Source organism: Equus quagga, chromosome 6, assembly GCF_021613505.1.
Source record: "Equus quagga isolate Etosha38 chromosome 6, UCLA_HA_Equagga_1.0, whole genome shotgun sequence".
Lineage (NCBI taxonomy): Eukaryota > Metazoa > Chordata > Mammalia > Perissodactyla > Equidae > Equus > Equus quagga.
Window position 1 is genome coordinate 60,077,749 of NC_060272.1, and position 18,558 is coordinate 60,096,306.

General features: G+C 37.8%; 1 protein-coding gene across 1 annotated transcript in view; it reads left to right on the forward strand.

Moving 5' to 3' along the window:
• Positions 1 to 16,911, forward strand: part of CYSLTR2 (cysteinyl leukotriene receptor 2) — a 43,194-nt gene extending 26,283 nt beyond the window's left edge. The window contains exon 3 of the mRNA XM_046663733.1: positions 13,339 to 16,911. Within this exon, the coding sequence (XP_046519689.1) occupies positions 13,339 to 14,377 (1,039 nt within the window). The 3' untranslated portion in view covers positions 14,378 to 16,911. The remainder of the gene's footprint in view (positions 1 to 13,338) is intronic.
• Positions 16,912 to 18,558: the final 1,647 nt, after the last annotated feature.

The following is an 18,558-nucleotide window of genomic DNA, read 5'->3' on the forward strand; positions in this document are numbered from 1 at the left end:
ACATCCACAAATCAATCAATGTGATACATCACATTAACAAAATAAGGAATAAAAACCACAGGATCATCTCAATAGAGCAATAGATGCAGATAAATCATTTGACAAGATCCAACATCCGTTTATGATAAAAACTCTCAATAAAATGGATATAGAAGGAAAGTACCTCAACATAATAAAGGCCATACTTAACAAACACAACATCATACTCAATGGGGAAAAACTGAAAGCCATCCCTCTGAGAACAGGAACAAGACAACAAGATAAGTGTGGCCACTCTCATCACTCTTATTTACCGTAGTACTGGAGGTTTTGGCTAGAGTAATTAGGCAAGAAAATGAAATAAAAGAAATTTAAATAAACAATGAAGAAGTGAAATTCTCACTGTTTGCAGACAACGTAATTTTATATATAGAAAACCCTAAAGAATCCATGGAAAAACTATTAGAAATAGTCAACAACTACAGCAAAGTTGCAGGGTAAAAAATCAACTTACAAAAATCAATTGCATTTCTATACTCTAATAATGAACTAATGGAAAGAAAACTCAAGAATACAATCCCATTTACAATTGCAACGAAAAGAACAAAATATCTAGGAATAAATTTAACCAAGAAGGTGAAAGACCTACACAATGAAAATTATAAAACAGTATTCAAAGAAATCAACGACGACGTAAAGAAATGGAAAGATATTCCATGCTCACAGATAGGAAGAATAAGCGTAGTGAAAATGTCCACACTACCTAAAGCAATCTACAGATTCAATGCAATCCTGATCAGAATCCCAATGACATTCTTCATGGAAATAGAACAAAGAACCCTAAAATTCCTTTGGGACAGCAAAAGACCCCCAAATAGCCAAAGCAATCCTGAGAAAAAAGAACAAAGCTGGAGGCATCACAATCCCCAACTTCAAAACGTACTACAAAGCAATAGTAATCGAAACAGCAGGGTACTGGTACAAAAACAGGCACACAGATCAATGGAACAGAACTGAAAGTCCAGAAATAAAACCACACATCTACGGACAGCTAACCTTCGACAAAGGAGCTAAGAACATACAATGGAGAAAGGGAAGTCTCTTCAATAAATGATGTTGGGAAAACTGGACAGCCATACACAAAAGAATGAAAGTAGACCATTATCTTTAGCCGTACACAAAAATTAACTCAAAATGGATCAAAGACTTGAAGGTAAGACCTGAAACCATAAAACTCCTATAAGAAAATATAGGCAGTACACTCTTCAACATCAGCCTTAAAAGGATCTTTTTGAATGCCATGTCTACTCGGACAAGGGAAACAAAAGAAAAATAAACAAGTGGGACTTCATCACACTAAAGAGCTTCTGCAAGGCAAAAGAAACCAGGAACAAAACAAAAAGACAACCCACTGACTGGGAGAAAATATTTGCAAATCATATATCCAAAAAGGAGTTAATCTCCATAGTATAAAAAGAACTCACACAACTGAACAAGAAAAAAATAACCAACCTGATTAAAAAATGGGCAGAGGATATGAACAGACGTTTTTCCAAAGAAGATACACAGATGGCCATTAAGCACATGAAAAGATGTTCAAAATCGCTAATCATCAGGGAAATGCAAATCAAAACTACGCTTAGATATCACCTTATACCCATTAGAATGTCTATAATCACCAAGACAAAAAATAGCAAATGCTGGAGAGGTTGTGGAGAAAAGGGTACCCTCATACTCTGCTGGTGGGAGTGCAAGCTGGTGCAGCTGCTATGGAAAACAGTATGGAGATTTCTCAAAAAAATAAAAATAGAAATACCTTATGACCCAGCTATCCCACTACTGGGTATTTATCCAAAGAGCTTGAAATCAACAATTCAAAGAGACTTATGCACCCCTATGTTCATGGCAGCATTATTCACAATAGCCAAGATGTAGAAGCAACCAAAGTGCCCACCGACCAATGATTGGATAAAGAAGATGTGATATATATATATATATATATATATATATATACACAATGGAATACTAGTCAGCCATAAAAAGACAAAACCATCCCATTTGTAACAACATGGATGGAACCTTGAGGGTATGATGTTAAGCAAAATAAGCCAGACACAGAAAGACAAACACTATATGATTTCACTCAAATGTGGAAGATAGACAATGACATGGGCAAAGAGAACAGTTTAGTGATTACCAGGGGTAAGGGGTTTGTGGGGTGGGCACAAAGGATTAAGGGGTGCATTTATATGGTGACTGATAAATCATAATGTACAACTGAAATTTCATGTTATAAACTATTATGACCTCAATAAAAATATATATATATTGCAATCTTCATGCCATGTCAGTTGACGGTACCAAGATTCTTTCCATCAAGGTTCAAGAGAAGTTTTTCTCTTATGCCTTTTCCAGGAGATCAATATCTAGATTTCAGATCACACAGAAGCTGCTTTGGAGGCAGCTTTTGGAAATGCAACTTTCCTGCAGTCATCATATTAGATTGCAGTATCAAGGACAGGAAGTAATTCCCAAATGCATAAGGCAGCCTGTTATTTATTCAGAAGGAGATAATTAGTGGGTCCTAGAGGAGATTGATCTTATTGCCCACCATCAAGGCCAATGGAAATACTATGGCCATTAGAAGTTTGAGGGTTTCAAAACTCCGTTAGTTCTTATTACTTTTGTTGTCTGTGAGTAAGGACAGTGATGTTTCTAAGTCAAAGGTAAAAGCTTTCAGTTCTTTATGGACTGTATCGGTGAAATGTGTGTCTTTATTATTGAAGAGACAAGCTGGGATTACAAAATTAAGCAATGTTTTTTTCCCACCATTGCAGTCAGAGCTCTCCAGCAAAGAAATGCCTTAACATGCTCTGAGAATAAGCAATAACCAGAACCTATTCATAGACCTTTTGGAGATGTTCAAAGGAGCCTCGAGGCTCTGCCCATCCATGTTCTACCTTCTCAGTCTTGCTAGGATTATGTTGATGGCAGGGAGGTCATGCATTGGGACATCCTTTAGCAATAGCTTTAAAATGATCCTACCAATGTTGGTTTAACATCATCGCCAGTTTCTCTCCGCTATTGTAGGTAATATCATAAAGCAGTTTTGCTAAACTCTACTTTTATTATGGCTCTCTCCTTAGGTAATAGCACATCTCAAGTTTCTTTAATTCACCGTCTGTTTTACAGGGATTCTCGTGGTGTCAGGATATCTCTATTTCTAAAGCATTTTAAACTCATGGACAAATGCAAGATTATATACCTTCTATCAGTATAAATATCTTTTATCTTTTATCAGTTGGCAGGTCTGGGTAAAGGCAATTAATTTAGCCATCTGAACTTACTTTATTTTGAGGTTAAGCTTATATTTCAAGAGTAAATTCAAGTCAGTGATAGCATCGCCTGCTTGCCAGTTCTTCATTTTTCTTTTTAAGTATGAGCCAACCAACAAACAAAATTAAATCAGGGGTATCCAAGGAAGAATCTAGAAGGTCCATAAAAGGTATGGATAGTTTCCTAACCAAGATAACCAATCATGGTCTTCTTTTTCTCCAGATGAGGGAAGGCGGGTAGCTAGGTTTAGTGTTACAGCGATGGGTGGTGATCTTTGAAGGGAAATCAACAGAATTGTATAGGAGGCTAGGTGATCAGCTGAAAAGTCTTGAGTTATTTCTATCAATGAAGAGAGTCTGTACAGCAGGGAAACTATTAAGTTTAACGGAGACCCTAGAACTAAGTCGACTAAGTTGACTTAAGGCTTCTGTAAGCCTTGCTGCAGCTGACATAGCTCTTAGACAAGACGGTTCTGCCATGGCCACTGGATCTAACGAAAGACTGAAATAAAAGGTTGGTCTCTGATGATTCCCATATAATTGAGTCAGAACCCCCAGTGCTGGTTCAGACTTGTCATGACAAAAAAGGAAAAAGGTTTTGTAAATCTGGATTCCTAGAAAAAAAATCTTTTGATATTCAATTATTATAGTAATCTTTGTATTTAAACATAAGCATGCTTCTTTTGACTTAAAAAGTAGGTAATCCTTGAAAGATATTTATATTAGCATATTTTACTTAAGTGTATTAACTGAGGAAAGTCAACTTTCTTTTCAATTCATTAGTTTTTTATTACTACGTTTGGTAAACAAAAGAGCTCTCATAATAATTTTAAATTAATTAAAATTCAAAGGATTTTTTTAGAAATCTAATTATTCCCATTGTCTTTCCTTTAAGAGAATGAAGGAACAAATCCTCCATTACCTATTTGCCATTGCAGTACACCTAAAGACACTTTAGGCACAAAAAGCTGTATTAATAGCTTCATTGTTCTGAATTTGGGGCCCAAATTTGGGAAAGGAAGAATCAAGAATAGTTGTCTGAGGAAACCAGACATAAGTCATAAGTATCAAGAGTCAAGAAATGATTGCAAGCACAATTTTAAAAACACATAGCAACTAACAATAGTTATTAGGAACTTAACTTTTTTTTAAAGAAAGGAATCTTTTCAAAAATGATTTAAAAGTATGTCCAAAGCACTGAAAGTTAACCAAATCCTTTATTGACAACCAGAAATATTTACTAATATGAACATAAAATAACCTAGTTATTTTATATTAAAAAGACTCAAATTCTAATTTTACTCTTTTTGTGCGTTATTCATGCAACAATCTGCAGTAAGGATTTATTAACATGCCCTTATGTGTATGCATTTAGGCCTTCACAAACATGCAAACATACAAACATACAATAAATTTAAAGTATTTAACTCTAGCTTTAAAATTAAATCTACTAATCGGGGCTGGCCCCGTGGCCGAGTGATTAAGTTCGCGCGGTCCGCTGCAGGCAGCCCAGTGTTTCGTTGGTTCGAATCCTGGGCGCGGACATGGCACTGCTCATCAAACCACGCTGAGGCAGCGTCCCACATGCCACAACTAGAAGGACCCACAATGAAGAATATACAACTATGTACTAGGGGGCTTTGGGGAGAAAAAGGAAAAAAATAAAGTCTTTAAAAAAAAATTAAATCTACTAAATAAAATAACATATATATCATATTAAATTTACTCTTGGAATAAACTGTTTCAGCTTTCCTAATAAACAAACAGAAAAGCATATTCATTATCTTGTATGCATATTGGGATTTCTCTGTATTAACCATTTATATTAATTATCATCTTTAACCAAAGTAATCAACTTTCCTTTTCTTCAGGCATAAAAAAAGTTAGAATAGAGGAAAGAAAGAATTATTTAGATGCTTTTCTGTCTACTAGCATTTATTTCATATAATTTAAATAACTTTGATATATAAACATAAGATATAATTCAAAGCTGTTTGATTGTTTCGTTCATCTATTGCCATTCTAAGAAATAAGGTAAAAATTATATTGACAAGTCTTTTGTATCTTTTTCTTATTTAGAAATTATTTAGGCATCCAAAGAGAATTTGTTGATTAACTTAATCATTTGCCTAAGGTCTTAAAGTTAGTTAAAGTTCATAAAATTATATTTTAATTAACACATTAAATCCTTATGATTTGTAGCAATGTAAGAATTTTATAAAATTAAAACTTTAAAAAGGCATGCATTATTATCACTCATTTTAGTTGAATACAATTTTATATGTATAATTTTAAATTTTACACATTATAGAAATAGTGGAATCTTTCTTGACTCATAAAACTGATGTAGGACATTCAGTTTAATCAAAAGAAATTTAACCCTGGCTTTGTACAAATCAAAATATTGTGCTGACAATTGTTTTTATATTATACTAGTTTGTTAAAGACTCTGAATCATGCCGAAAATGTTATCTTCTTTTAACCTGAAGATAATACCCTTTCTTCTTTTCTCATAACTGAAATAGTAAGGGCTGTTATGCAAATATACTTTTAGTGTTCACAAACAGAAACATATTTTAATAAATTTTTATTTCAGACATTTTGACTGTTCATCTGGACTAGATATTCCTAGAATGTGTACATGAAAAGTGAATGACTCTTTTGATCAGGTAATCAGTAATTTCCTAAGAAAAGAAAAAAGAAAGGAAAAGGAATTGAAAAAAAAAAGAAAATGGAGCCTGCTTCAGATGAATGTGACATCAACACTGAAAAGGATGTTTATGTTCCCTCTGAAAAGAGAGGATATAAAGTTTGTATATAGAAAAACAGATTTTGAAATATATGTACACAAAAAAGAGTGACATCCAAATTGTTTTAAATCCTTGGTAATTTTATCAATGTCTGATTTAAAAGCCAGCACTTAATTAACCTTGAAGTATGGAAACAAACAAGGGGACGATCTCCAACATTAAAGGAAAGGATCTCTCTTTTCAACAATCTTTTCTTTTTTTTTTTTTCCTTCCTCTTCTCCCCAAAGCCCCCCAGTGTACAGTTGTATATTCTAGTTGTAGGTCCTTCTAGTTTCGTAGACAATCTCTTCTTGAAGCTTTCTCCACTTTTTGTTCTAAAGTGCCTCTTAAGTAAACAATCTTGTTTATTGTCAAAAGTTCTCCAAAGTGGCCATTTCTTTTCTTTCTTTCTTTCTTCCTTCCTTCCTTCCTTGTGATGAAGGTTGGCCCTGAGCTAACATCTGTTGTCAATCTTCCTCTTTTTGCTTGAGGAAAATTGTCACTGAGCTAACATCTATGCCAATCTTCCTCTATTTTGTACGTGGGATGATGCCACAGCATGGCTTGATGTGTGGGTCCATGCCTGGGATCCAAACCCATGAACCCCAGGCTGCCAAAGTGGAGCACCTGAACTTAACCACTATGCCACTGGGCTGGCCCCCAAAGTGGCCATTTCAATTCCAAATTTTCCCTGGTGAAGTTGTGCAAGTAACAGAGATAAGCAGGCACATTTGTGTTACCATGAGAAAAGCTGAAGGAAACAGTTCTTGGGCCTGGAAGAGGAGTAGTCTTAGGTTGAGGTTCAGAGGTGTAAAGATGGTACTTATCTGGACTTCTGTTTTTGGAATTTGGGCAAAGGAAATTGTTTCCAATTAGGGCTTAAAAATCTAAACAAAGCAGTTCTCAAGGTCACAAAGATAAGACAAAAAGTCCTTCCAAGTCTTGAAATGATGACCTGCCACAAAGTTTATCCAAAGGACAAAATTTGTTCAAAGAATGCCAGTCCTTCTAAACTCTCAGCCCGTGGGGCAGCTGGAGCATGGACTTATGAGGCCTTTGCTTGTCCTTTCCTTACAGACTTTTCCTCTTATAGACAAACAACATTCAAGACAGACAGACCATGGAATGGGTCTTAGAAAGCTAGAAAACGATTGTTGCAATTTACAGATTTACAAATCTGATCAGTAACTAAAATGTCTCAGAGGACTTATTCCTAGGAAAACAAAATAAACAGCAGCTGAAGGTTTTCAGCAAAGTATGGGAGCTCAGTTCAGTGTGAACTTATCTCCAGCCACGAACAGGGGTCTCAGATGTGTGCGCTATTACTGAGTTGAGATACTTGTTGAAGGCAGCAAAGAGTTCACACGAAACTCCATTTTTGTCAGCGTCCCCCAGCCAAAGATCACCAGAAACACACTTGTAATGGACCAAGTTGGTTTTATTACTCATTGCAACAAGGCTTCTGAGAGCCTTCTACCATCTTCCTTTGGATCATCTCTCCAGGCGTACGGTGTGCACAGGTTGGGGAGGAATGCTGTTTGTGGGGAAGGGGATCTTTCACAACAATGACAAAAAAGGCCCTAAACACAAGAATTATTGAGTAGTTCTTTCTAGATAGAATTCTGCAGTTATGCTAGGGTATGCTGCTGAAACCACATTTTTTTTAAATTAAACTTTTCATTTTGAGATAGAGATTCTCATGCAGTTTTCAAGAAATAATAGAGAAATCCTTTGTCTCCTTTCTCCCAATGGTAACATCTTGCAAAACTCTAGGATAATATTACAACCAAGATATTGACATTGATACAGTTATGATACAGAGCATTTCTTTCTTTTTTATTTTTTAAGGAAGATTAGCCCTGATTTAACATCTGCTGCCAATCATCCTCTTTTTGCTAAGAAAAATAGGCCTTGAGGTAACATCCGTGCCCGTCTTCCTCTACTTTATATGTGGGAAGGCTGCCACAGCATGGCTTGATAAGTGGTGCCGTGTCTGCACCTGGAATCGGAACTGGCGAACCCTGGGCCACCGAAGCGGAGTGCGTGAACTTAACCACTGCACCACTGGGCCGGCCCCAATACAGATCATTTCTATCACAAGGATTCCTCAAGCCACCCTTTTATAGCCACATCCACTTCCCTCCCATCCTCAGTACCTTCTTAATCCCTGACAACTGCTAATCTATATTCTCCATTTCTGTAATTTTGTCATCTTAAGGACATTATATAAATGGAATCATACTGAATATAATCTTTTGAGATTAACTCTTTTTTTCACATTGCATAATTCCCTGGAGTCTTATCTTAGTTATTTCAGGTATCAATGGTTCTCTCCTTTTCATCAAGTAAACATAGTTTATTTATCATTGAAAGACATCTGGCTTGTTTCCACATTTCTACTGTAAATAAAGCTGCTATAAATATCCTTGTATAAGTTTTCACTTCCCTGGGATAAACAGTTACTGGATAGAATGATGATTGCATGTTTGATTTTCCAAGAAACTGCCAAATTGTTTTCCAAAATAAGCGCATCATTTTGCGTTCTCTCCAGCAATGTGAGTGATCTGATTTCTCTGTATTTGGTGTTGTCACTATTTTTTATTTTAGGCATTCTGATAGGTGTGTAGTGATATCTCATTGTAGTTATAGTTTGCATTTCCCTAATGGCTAATGCTGTTGAACAACTTTTCGTGTACTTATTTGTTATTTCTGAAATATCTGTTTATGTCTTTTGCCAATTTTCTAACGGAATTTCTTGTTTGTTTTTAACTGTTGAGTTTTGAGAGTTCTTTATATATTCTAGATACCAGTCCTTTGTCAAATACGTGGTTTGCAAATATTCTCTTCCAGTCTGTAGCTATCTTTTCACCCTCTTAACGGGCCTTTTACAGAACAAGTTTTTCATCTTGATGAAGTCCTGTTTATCAATTTTTCTTTTTATGGATTGTGTTTTTTATCTTAAATCTAAGAACTCTGCCTAGTCCTGGATCCCAAAGATTTTCTCCTATGCTTTTTTTTCTGAATTTTTTATAGTTTTACATTTTCCATTAGTCCATGATCCGATTTAGTTCATTTTTGTATAAGATGTGAGGTTTAGGCCAAGATTTTTTCTTTTGCCATGGATATCCAATTGTTCCAGCACCTCCAAAAAAGACTATCGTTCCTCCATTGAATCATTTTTGTACCTTTGTCAAAAATTAGTTGGGTGTATTTATGTGAGTCTGTTTCTAGGTTTTCTGTTTTGTTCCATTGATTTACATGCCTATCCCTTTAATACCACACAGTCTTGATCACTTTAGCTATAAAATTAAGTTTTGAAATTGGGTAGATTGAATCTTCCCACTTTATTCTTCTTTTCCAAAATGTTTTAGCTATTCTAGTTCCTTTGTCTTTCCACATAAATTTTAAAATAATCTTGTCTATATTTACAAAAAAGTCTTACAAGGATTTTATTAGGAATTCCATTAATCCTGTATATCAATTTGGAGAGAATTGACTTCTTTATTCTGTTGAGCCTTCCAATCCAAGAACATGGTATGTGTCTCCGTTTATTTAGAACTTTGATTTCTTTCATCAGCATTTTGTAGTTTTCAGCATATAAATCCTATGTGTGTCTTGTTAGAGTTACACTTACGCGTTTTATTTTATTTTTGAATGGCTGCAAAATGGTACTGTATTTTTAGTTTCAGTGTGTCCATATGTTCATTGCTAGTATATAGAAACACAGTTGATTTTTGTATATTTATCTTGTATCCTGTGACTTTGATGAATTCACTTGTTACTTCTATGACTTTTTCTTTGTACACTCCTTGAGATGTTCTACGTAGACAATTGTCATCTGCAGACAGAGAGTGTTTTATTTCTTCCTTTCTGATCCATGTGATGTTTATTTCCTTCCTTGCCTTATTTCACTGGCTCAGACTTACAGCACTATGTTGAATAAGAGCAGTGAGAGTAGACATGCTTTCATTGTTCCCAATTTTAGGGGGACGGCATTCAGTCCTTCACCACTAAGTATGTTAGCTGTCAGCTTTTTGTAGATGATTTTTATCAAGCTGAGGCAGTCCCTCTCTACTCCTCTGTTTCTGAGAGTTTTGATCATGAATGGATGTTGGATTTTGTCAAATGCTTTTTCTACATTGATTGATATGATTGTGTGAGTTTTCTTCCTTAGCCTGTTTATGTGAATTACATTGACTTTTTAAAATATTGAACCAGCCTTGAATCCATGGTGTATACTTAGTCATGGTGTATAGTTCTTTTTGTTTATTGCTAAATTCTGTTTGCTGCTATTTTACTGAGAGATTTTTGCATCTATATTCATAAGAGATACTGGTCAGTAGTCTTTTGTTTTGTTTTAGACTGTCTTTGTCTGGTTTTGATATCAGGGTAATACTGGCTTTATGAAATAAATTGGGATGTATATCCTTCTCATATATTTTCTAGAAGAGATGGTATGGAATTGGTGTTCATTCTTATTTAAATATTTGGTAGAATTCTCCAGTGAAACCATCTGGACCTGGAGATTTCTTTTTCAAGAATTTTAAATTAAAAATTTAATTTTCTTAATGGTTCAAATTATTATTATTATCCTTTTGATGTTTGCAGTATCATAATGATATCCTTTGTTTCATTCCTGATAATAGTAATTTGTGTCTGCTCTATTTTTTCTTTTGTCAGTCTTGCTAGAAGTTTGTCAATTGCGTTGATTTTTTCAGAGAAATAGTTCTTTGTTTTGTTGATTTTTGTCTCTTTTTCTGTTTTCAATTTCTTTGATTTCTGCTTTTATCTTTATTAACTCCTTTCTTTTGCTTGCTTTGGGTTTATTTCATTCTTTTATTTTAGCTTCTTGTGATGGGAGCTTAGATGATTGATTTCAGACTTTTGCTTTTGTAATGTATGCATTTAGTGTTATACGGTTCCCTCTCAGCTCTATTTTTGCTGTATCTTACAAATTTTGATATGTTGTATTTTCATTTTCATTCAGTTCAATATTTTTTTTGGTTTCCCTTGAAATTTCCTCTTTGACCCATGGATTATTTAGAACTGTGTTGCTTAGTTTCCAAGTGTTTGGAGATTTTCCTGTTATCCTTCTGCTGTTGATTTCTAATTTGATTCCATTATAGTTACAGAGCACACTCTGTATGATTTCAACTCTTTTAAATCTGTTGAGTTTGTTTTATGGCCCAGGATGTGGTTTCTCTTGGTATATGTTCTGTAAGCACTTGGGAAGAATGCATATTCTGCTGTTATTGGATGAAGTATTCTAAAATGTCAATTAAGTCCTGTAGGTTGATGGTGTTTTTGAGTTTTTCTATATCCTTGCTGAGTTTTTGTCTATTTGTTCTATCAGTTATTGAGAGAGGGTGTTGAAGTTACCAATTATAACTGTGGATTTGTCTATTTCTCCATTCAATTCTATCAGTCTTTACTTCACATATTTTGCAACTCTGTTGTTTGGTGCATACACATTTAGAATTCGTAAGTCTTCTTGGTGGATAAACTCTTTTATCATTATATAATGTCCCTCTTGGTCTCTAGTAATTTTCTTTGTTCTGAAGTTTAGCTGATATTAAGAGCTACTCCTGATTTCCTTTGATTAATGTTTCATGGCATGTATGTTTTTCATCCTTTTTCTTTCAATTTGCTGGTGCTGTTATTTGAAGCGATTTCTTGTAGACAGCACACAATTGGGTCATACGTTTTTTATATTCCAGTCTGCCAATCTATCTTTTAAATGGTATATTTAAGCTATTTATATTTAGTGCAATTATTGGTTTGTTAGGGATATGTCTGCCATTTTATTTTATCTTTGTTTGTATTATCTATTTCTTTTTCTGCCTTCCTGTTGGTTATCTGAACACTTTTTGGGGGGGGGTGGTGAGGAAGATTGTCCCTGAGCTAACATCTGTGCCAGTCTTCCTCCATTTTATATGTGGGACGCTACCTCAACATGGCTTGATGAGCAGTATGTAGGTCCCTGCCCTGGATCTGAACCCACAAAGCCTGGGCAGCCAAAGCAGAGCTCATAAACTTAACCACTACACCACTGGGCCAGCCCCTGAATGCTTTTTAAAAATTCCACCTTGATTTATCTCTAGTATTTTTGAGTGTATCTTTGTGTATATCTTTTGAGTAACTGCTCCAGGTATTACATTAGATAAACATGATTTGTCACAGTCTATTGGCATCATCATTTTACCAGTTCAAGTGAAGTGTGGAAACCTTATCTCCTTTATATTCCTTTACACTCCCCTATTTATAATATAATTATCTTTAAAAATTCCTTTACATCCATTTAGAACCACATCAGATGGTGTTATAGCTTTTATTTCAATCATCAAATATAACTTAGACTCAAAAATAGAAGGAAAGCCTGTTATATTTACCCATGTTTTTTGCTTATCATGTTCTTTCTTCTTTTTTTTTTTTTTCCTGAGGAAGATTAGCCCTGAGCTAACTACTGCCAATCCCCCCCTTTTTGCTGAGGAAGACTGGCCCTGAGCTAACATCCATGCCCATCTTCCTCTACTTTATACGTGGGACGCCTACCACAGCATGGCTTTTTGCCAAGCAGTGCCATGTCCACACCTGGGATCTTAACCAGCAAACCCTGGGCCACCAAGAAGCGGAACGTGCAAACTTAACTGCTGTGCCACTAGGCCGGCCCCCTCATGTTCTTTCTTTTTTTCTCATATTCCAAGGTTCCTTCTTTTATTAAGTCCTTTCTGTTTAGAAAACTTCTTTTAGTCATTCTTTTAGGGCAGTCTGCTGACAACAAATTCTCCTAGTTTTCCATCATCTGAGACTGCCTAGATTTCTCCTTCATACCTGAAGGATATTTTTGCTAGCTATAGGACTCTAGGTTGGCAGGTCTTTTCTTTCAGCATTTGAAAAATGTTGTGCCACTTCCTTCTGTCTTCCATAGACTTTGATGAGAAATCTGCCGTCCACTAGATTTAGACTGCACTGTCGCAGGGCACTCATGTCGACATGGACACCAGGCTAACAGTTCCCTAAATTTGAGGTTTTAGCTTCACCAAATAAATTAATGTTTATTCTGCATTTTAGAAATTTATCATGAAATGTAATGGAGCATATAGTAATGACCTAGCCAATATTTTTGACTCAAGTTTCAAAGAAAAACTAATATTTCTCTCTGTTTCATTAAAACCTGGAAACACATAAGTGGTAAGCAGGAAGTAACTTTTTGTGTCTGTTTCTTTTTAATCTAGTATGGAAAGAAAACTTATGTCCTCAGTTCCATCTGTCTCCTCATCAGAAACAGAACCCAATGGCACCTTCAGCAGTAATGACAGCCACAGGAACTGCACAATTGAAAACTTCAAGAGAGAATTTTACCCCATCATATACCTGATAATATTTGTCTGGGGAGCCTTGGGAAATGGCTTTTCCATATATGTTTTCCTGCAGCCTTATAAGAAATGCACATCTGTGAATGTTTTCATGCTAAACCTGGCCATTTCAGATCTCTTGTTCACAAGCACACTGCCTTTCAGGGCTGACTATTACCTCAGAGGCTCCAATTGGATGTTTGGGGACCTGGCCTGCAGAATTATGTCTTATTCCCTATATGTCAACATGTACAGCAGCATCTATTTCCTGACTGTGCTGAGTGTTGTGCGTTTCCTGGCAACTGTTCACCCCTTCCGGCTCCTCCATGTCACCAGCATCAGAAGTGCCTGGATTCTATGTGGGATCATATGGATCTTTATTATGGCTTCGTCAGCAGTACTTCTGAAGAATGGCTCTGAGCAAGACGGTAATGTCACATTATGCTTAGAGCTGAATCTGAATAAAGTCATTAAACTACAGGCCATGAACTACCTCGCCTTGGTGGTGGGCTTCCTGCTGCCATTCTGCACACTCAGCATCTGTTACCTGCTGATCATTCGAGCCCTGTTAATGGTGAAAGTCCCGGAAACAGGGCTGCGGGTTTCTCACAGGAAGGCACTAACCACCATCATCATTGCCTTAGTCATCTTTCTCCTGTGCTTCCTGCCCTATCACGTACTGAGAACCCTCCACCTGGTCATGTGGGAGGTGGGTACATGCATAGACTGGCTACATAAAGCTGTGGTCATCACACTGGCCTTAGCAGCAACCAACAGCTGCTTCAACCCTTTGCTCTATTACTTTGCTGGGGAAAATTTTAAGGACAGACTAAGGTCTGCAGTCAGAAAAGGTCATCTGCAGAAGATAAAGTGCAGCTTTCCTGTCTGTGTATGGTTGAAAAAGGAAACAAGAGTGTAAGGGGTTACTAGGTGAGGCCCATTCTCGTATCCTTGTGTCCACCTTCATTCACACATAGTCTCCAAATACCTTGTATTTAAACCATTCCTAACAAAGGTCAATTCTCAACATTTACTTGACCATGATTTTTGTTAATAAGACCTACTTCAAAAATTTCATTAGGTGTATTTTCAGTGGTTGAGTCTAAATGAGGAATGAAAAGGAAAAATTCCTACTAGACTCTTGCAATCTGTCAGACTTGGAAAAAATGCCAGGCACAGTGGGTGCTACTTTTCATCAGATACTGTACCAGATTTCTGGTCCACCAGGCATTCTAAATTCTTAACTTTAAGACAACCCCAACTTCCCCAGTTGCTCAAGTTCCTCTTCCCTCTTCAATCCCTGGAGATATAATCAATTAACAAAGCTATGGGAGGTCCCAGAGCAGATAAGAAAAGCATCCTAAGAATTCAGAGGAAAGATTTTGACTGTGAAGAAGAAGGCTACCCTCTAACAAAGCAGAGTCAAGATCCCAAACAAGAACAGTGAGAGAGAAAGGGAGAGAAGAACTGGGGCAAGAGAGAGCTGGTGAGAAGTAGAGAGGAGAATGAATTTCATTTCACGCTGGGAGAGGGGCTCTAGCACATTGAAGGCAAGAATGTTCCCTTTGCCTCTCTCTTCCTGGGGCTTAGGAAGGAGAGGAAGAGTAGGAGGAGGATCTGGGGCATTGCTCTAGGGGATGGAGGGATTGTGTGTGGAACAGGGGAGAGGAAGGACCAATTTTACTCTTGAGATTTGGGTTTGGACTGACTTCACTGCAGTTTTCACTCCTGCCCATTAATCCATTGGGATGGCAGCTAGAATAAAGGAGGTGGCTCTAAGAGTTAGTTGGGCACTCAGTGAGAGGGTGCGGTGGAGAGCAAGCTGCAAAGGTTGTTGTACCCCTGAAATTCTATTAACAATTTGGTGGAACATGAGTAGGGCAGTGCTGCCTTCTTTTTTTGAGAGAGTGGAGAATAGCACTGGATAATGGGAGGGAGGTCATTTCTGTCCACTGAAACAAAGCTAAGGATACTAAGGACACTACCAACTACTACCACGTTGACCACTGTACTGCAACAACTGAGTGCCTCTGCATGCTGGGCAGACTCGGCCAGGCACTTTACATTCATTAATCCCATTTCACCCTCACACCAAAGCCCTGTTTCCATTTTACAGATGAAGAAACTGAAGTTTGGAGAAATTAAGAAACTTGTTCAAGTTCACACATCTCGTAAGAGTTTTAAAACCTCTGTGCAGAAGCGTTGACTGGGTGCTGTTCCCACCACTCCCCCTGCAAACTTCCAGGAAGATTGGTTGAGAGTCTGAGTGAGAGCTCCTTTCCTCCGCCAGCAACCCACCCCTCCTCACTCTCATTAGAAGACTGAGGTTTTCTCTGTGGAGTTGCTGACCCCAGGCACAGTGGAGGGTGGGAGGAAGGTGGTGTTCTGAACCTGGAGAGGGACTAAGTGAAAGTCTTCCCAGTAAACAAAGACTCCAGTGCTCTTCCCTTACTTGGCTCCAGAAAGCTGACAGACAGACTCAGAGCCTGCAGGACCTTCCTCTGGGGGATCTGCCAACCCAAGAAAAAAGACCCACAGATACAGGCCGTTGGGGATTCCCCAGCACAAAAGCTGGGTGCCTGCCCAACACCTATCTGACGGGGAAGCCTCCAAGGCAACTAACCCCTTCCACTCACAGAGGGCAGCTAATCCACCTGCTAGAACCTCTCTTAATTATCAACAGCTGATGACAACTCCACATTGGAGGGAAAGGCCCGAACATGAAAAGCACCAACAAATAAATGACAGGGTAGATAGAAACATTTCGGTGTGAAAGTTCTCAACATCTTTATCACCCTTTCACTTCTTCTCAGAAAGTTCCTGGAGGATGTTCTCCTCCAAAAGAAGAGATTAAGCCAAGATAAAGGAAAACATGGCGTTTAGGAAGCAAGGAATCCAACATGGGAGAAACATGAAGAGAATTCCCAGGGTGTTGGTATGCTGTAAAAAAGCAAGAAACCAATTGATTTGCACACATTGGAGAGCTTGGGATGAGCTAGTGATAAATACACAGAGAAATAAGCAAAAAAAAAAAAAATGGATAATGCAATTCTTAAATGCTAGGTAAAAAGAAACTGTTGTATAAGAGAGGAAATATAACCATAGTACACTACAAGGCTCAACTGTGAATAATATTTATGTAGAGAATAATGTAAATAGCAAAACACTGTAATATAACTTTTTTTGAGAAATGAGGGGAGAGGATGTGTATGTGGTGGGGGGATGTGTAAGAACCATAAGTCCCTATCTTTCCTCACAGAAAACACACAATAACTAAAGCTAGAGAATGATAAATAGCTGTATAAAAAATGTTATTTAGCAATAAGAGCTAAAGACCAGAAGAAACTGAAAAGAATTGACAGAGATTGCCTCCGGAGAGAAGCTGGAGGTGGGAGGAGAGGGTGGGGACTTCTCTTTTCCTTTGAAGAACTCTTTAACTGTCTTGTGACTATGTTTTGCTGAAATAAAAATTAAGTTAAAATGGAATTTTAAAATTTAAATTAATTCTGAATTGAAAAAAAAAAAAAAACATGACAGGGGCCTGGCCCCATGGCCAAGTGGTTAAGTTCACACACTCTGCTTTGGTGGCCCAGGGTTTGACTGGTTCGGATCCTGGGCTCAGACATGGCACTGCTCATCAGGCCACGTTGGGGCGGCGTCCCACATGCCACAGGTAGAAGGACCGACAAATATACAACTATATACTGGGGGAATTCGGGGAGAGAAAAAGCAGAAAAAAGAAAAGAAAAGATTGGCAACGGTTGTTAGCTCAGGTGCCAATCTTTGGAAAAAAAAAAACAAATGATGACAAGAAAGGCCACCAGAGGTGCAAATTGAACCCTGACAGGAGAAAGAAAGCAGGGAAGGACTAGACTTGGATTTGGGCCCCTGAGGGACATCCACCCAGACCTGCCGTGGGAGGGGAGTCTTCTCTTGGGGTGAGGGGAGTCACTTCCTGGCGTCAGAGGTGGTTTGGTATGTCAGGATGTTTTTAGTTGCAAGTAACAGGAAATGCAGCTCCAACTGTCTTACACAATAACCATCTCATGTAACTAAAACATACAAACGGAGGTCAGACTTCAGGTCCTATTCAACCAGGGCTTCTCTATGAGCCTTCTTCTCCGGCTACTGGCTTGGTTCCAGAGCTGAATCTCATTGTAGGAACAGGCTGATTGCAAGTAGCCTGAGGCGACATGCTTCCCTGCTTGTATCCAGGAGAAGAAAAGGTATTTCCTGCCTAAGTCATCTAACAAAAGTCATGGGCTTCCTTTTGATGGGACCTACTCAGATTACACACCGGCTCCTACACTAAACCAAGGAAAAAGGGATTGCTCCCACCAAATGAGAGTCAACAGAGTCTACACCTGGCTGGGCTTAAACCCACTGAAATCTCAGGGGAGAGAGGTGAAAGGGGGCCTGCAGAGACCACATATTCTGTACTGCAAGTGAGGTGGGAAGAGAACTGTCTGCTAGCCAGGCATCCCTGCGCTGCATCGTCAGGACCTAAGTAGCAGGCCCAGCAGCTGAGGAGGGTGGAAGGACAGATCGGCTCCAGGACTAAGGATGAAAGCTAAATTAGAAGTTTATAATGTGAAGTCATAGAAATCTCAACAACTTTCCAAGATAAAGCTGGGAATAACTGAGAGCAACCTAGGTCCTTGAGATGAGCAGTAATAGGGAGATGTGAGTTACTAGTGTCTTTAAGTCAATGGGGTGAGGGGTGTGTGTACGAAAGAGAGAGACAGAGAGACTAAGACCTTAATGACTTATTTTTCCTTTTTCCAAGACTTCTTTTTCCAGGCAGGGCGAAGCATCTCACTTGGCGAAGAGTCCTTGAGGAAGAGGACGTGAACTCTTTCTGTGCCAAAGTGAAAGCCCAGGGCATTCAGGAGTTTTAGATACAGTTCTTTTGTTTGAGAGATTAGGTATCCCCTCAAGAAAGTACATAAATTATTCAACTGGGAGAAAGGAATTTTGCTGTGTAAATTTCAGTAGCATCCTGGAACTGTGCTTTTTCAGTGAGGAACTAAGAAGCAAATGCCATTATATTTTGTAACTATTTTAAATGACCAATTTGCTATTTTAGATTTAATTAAGTTG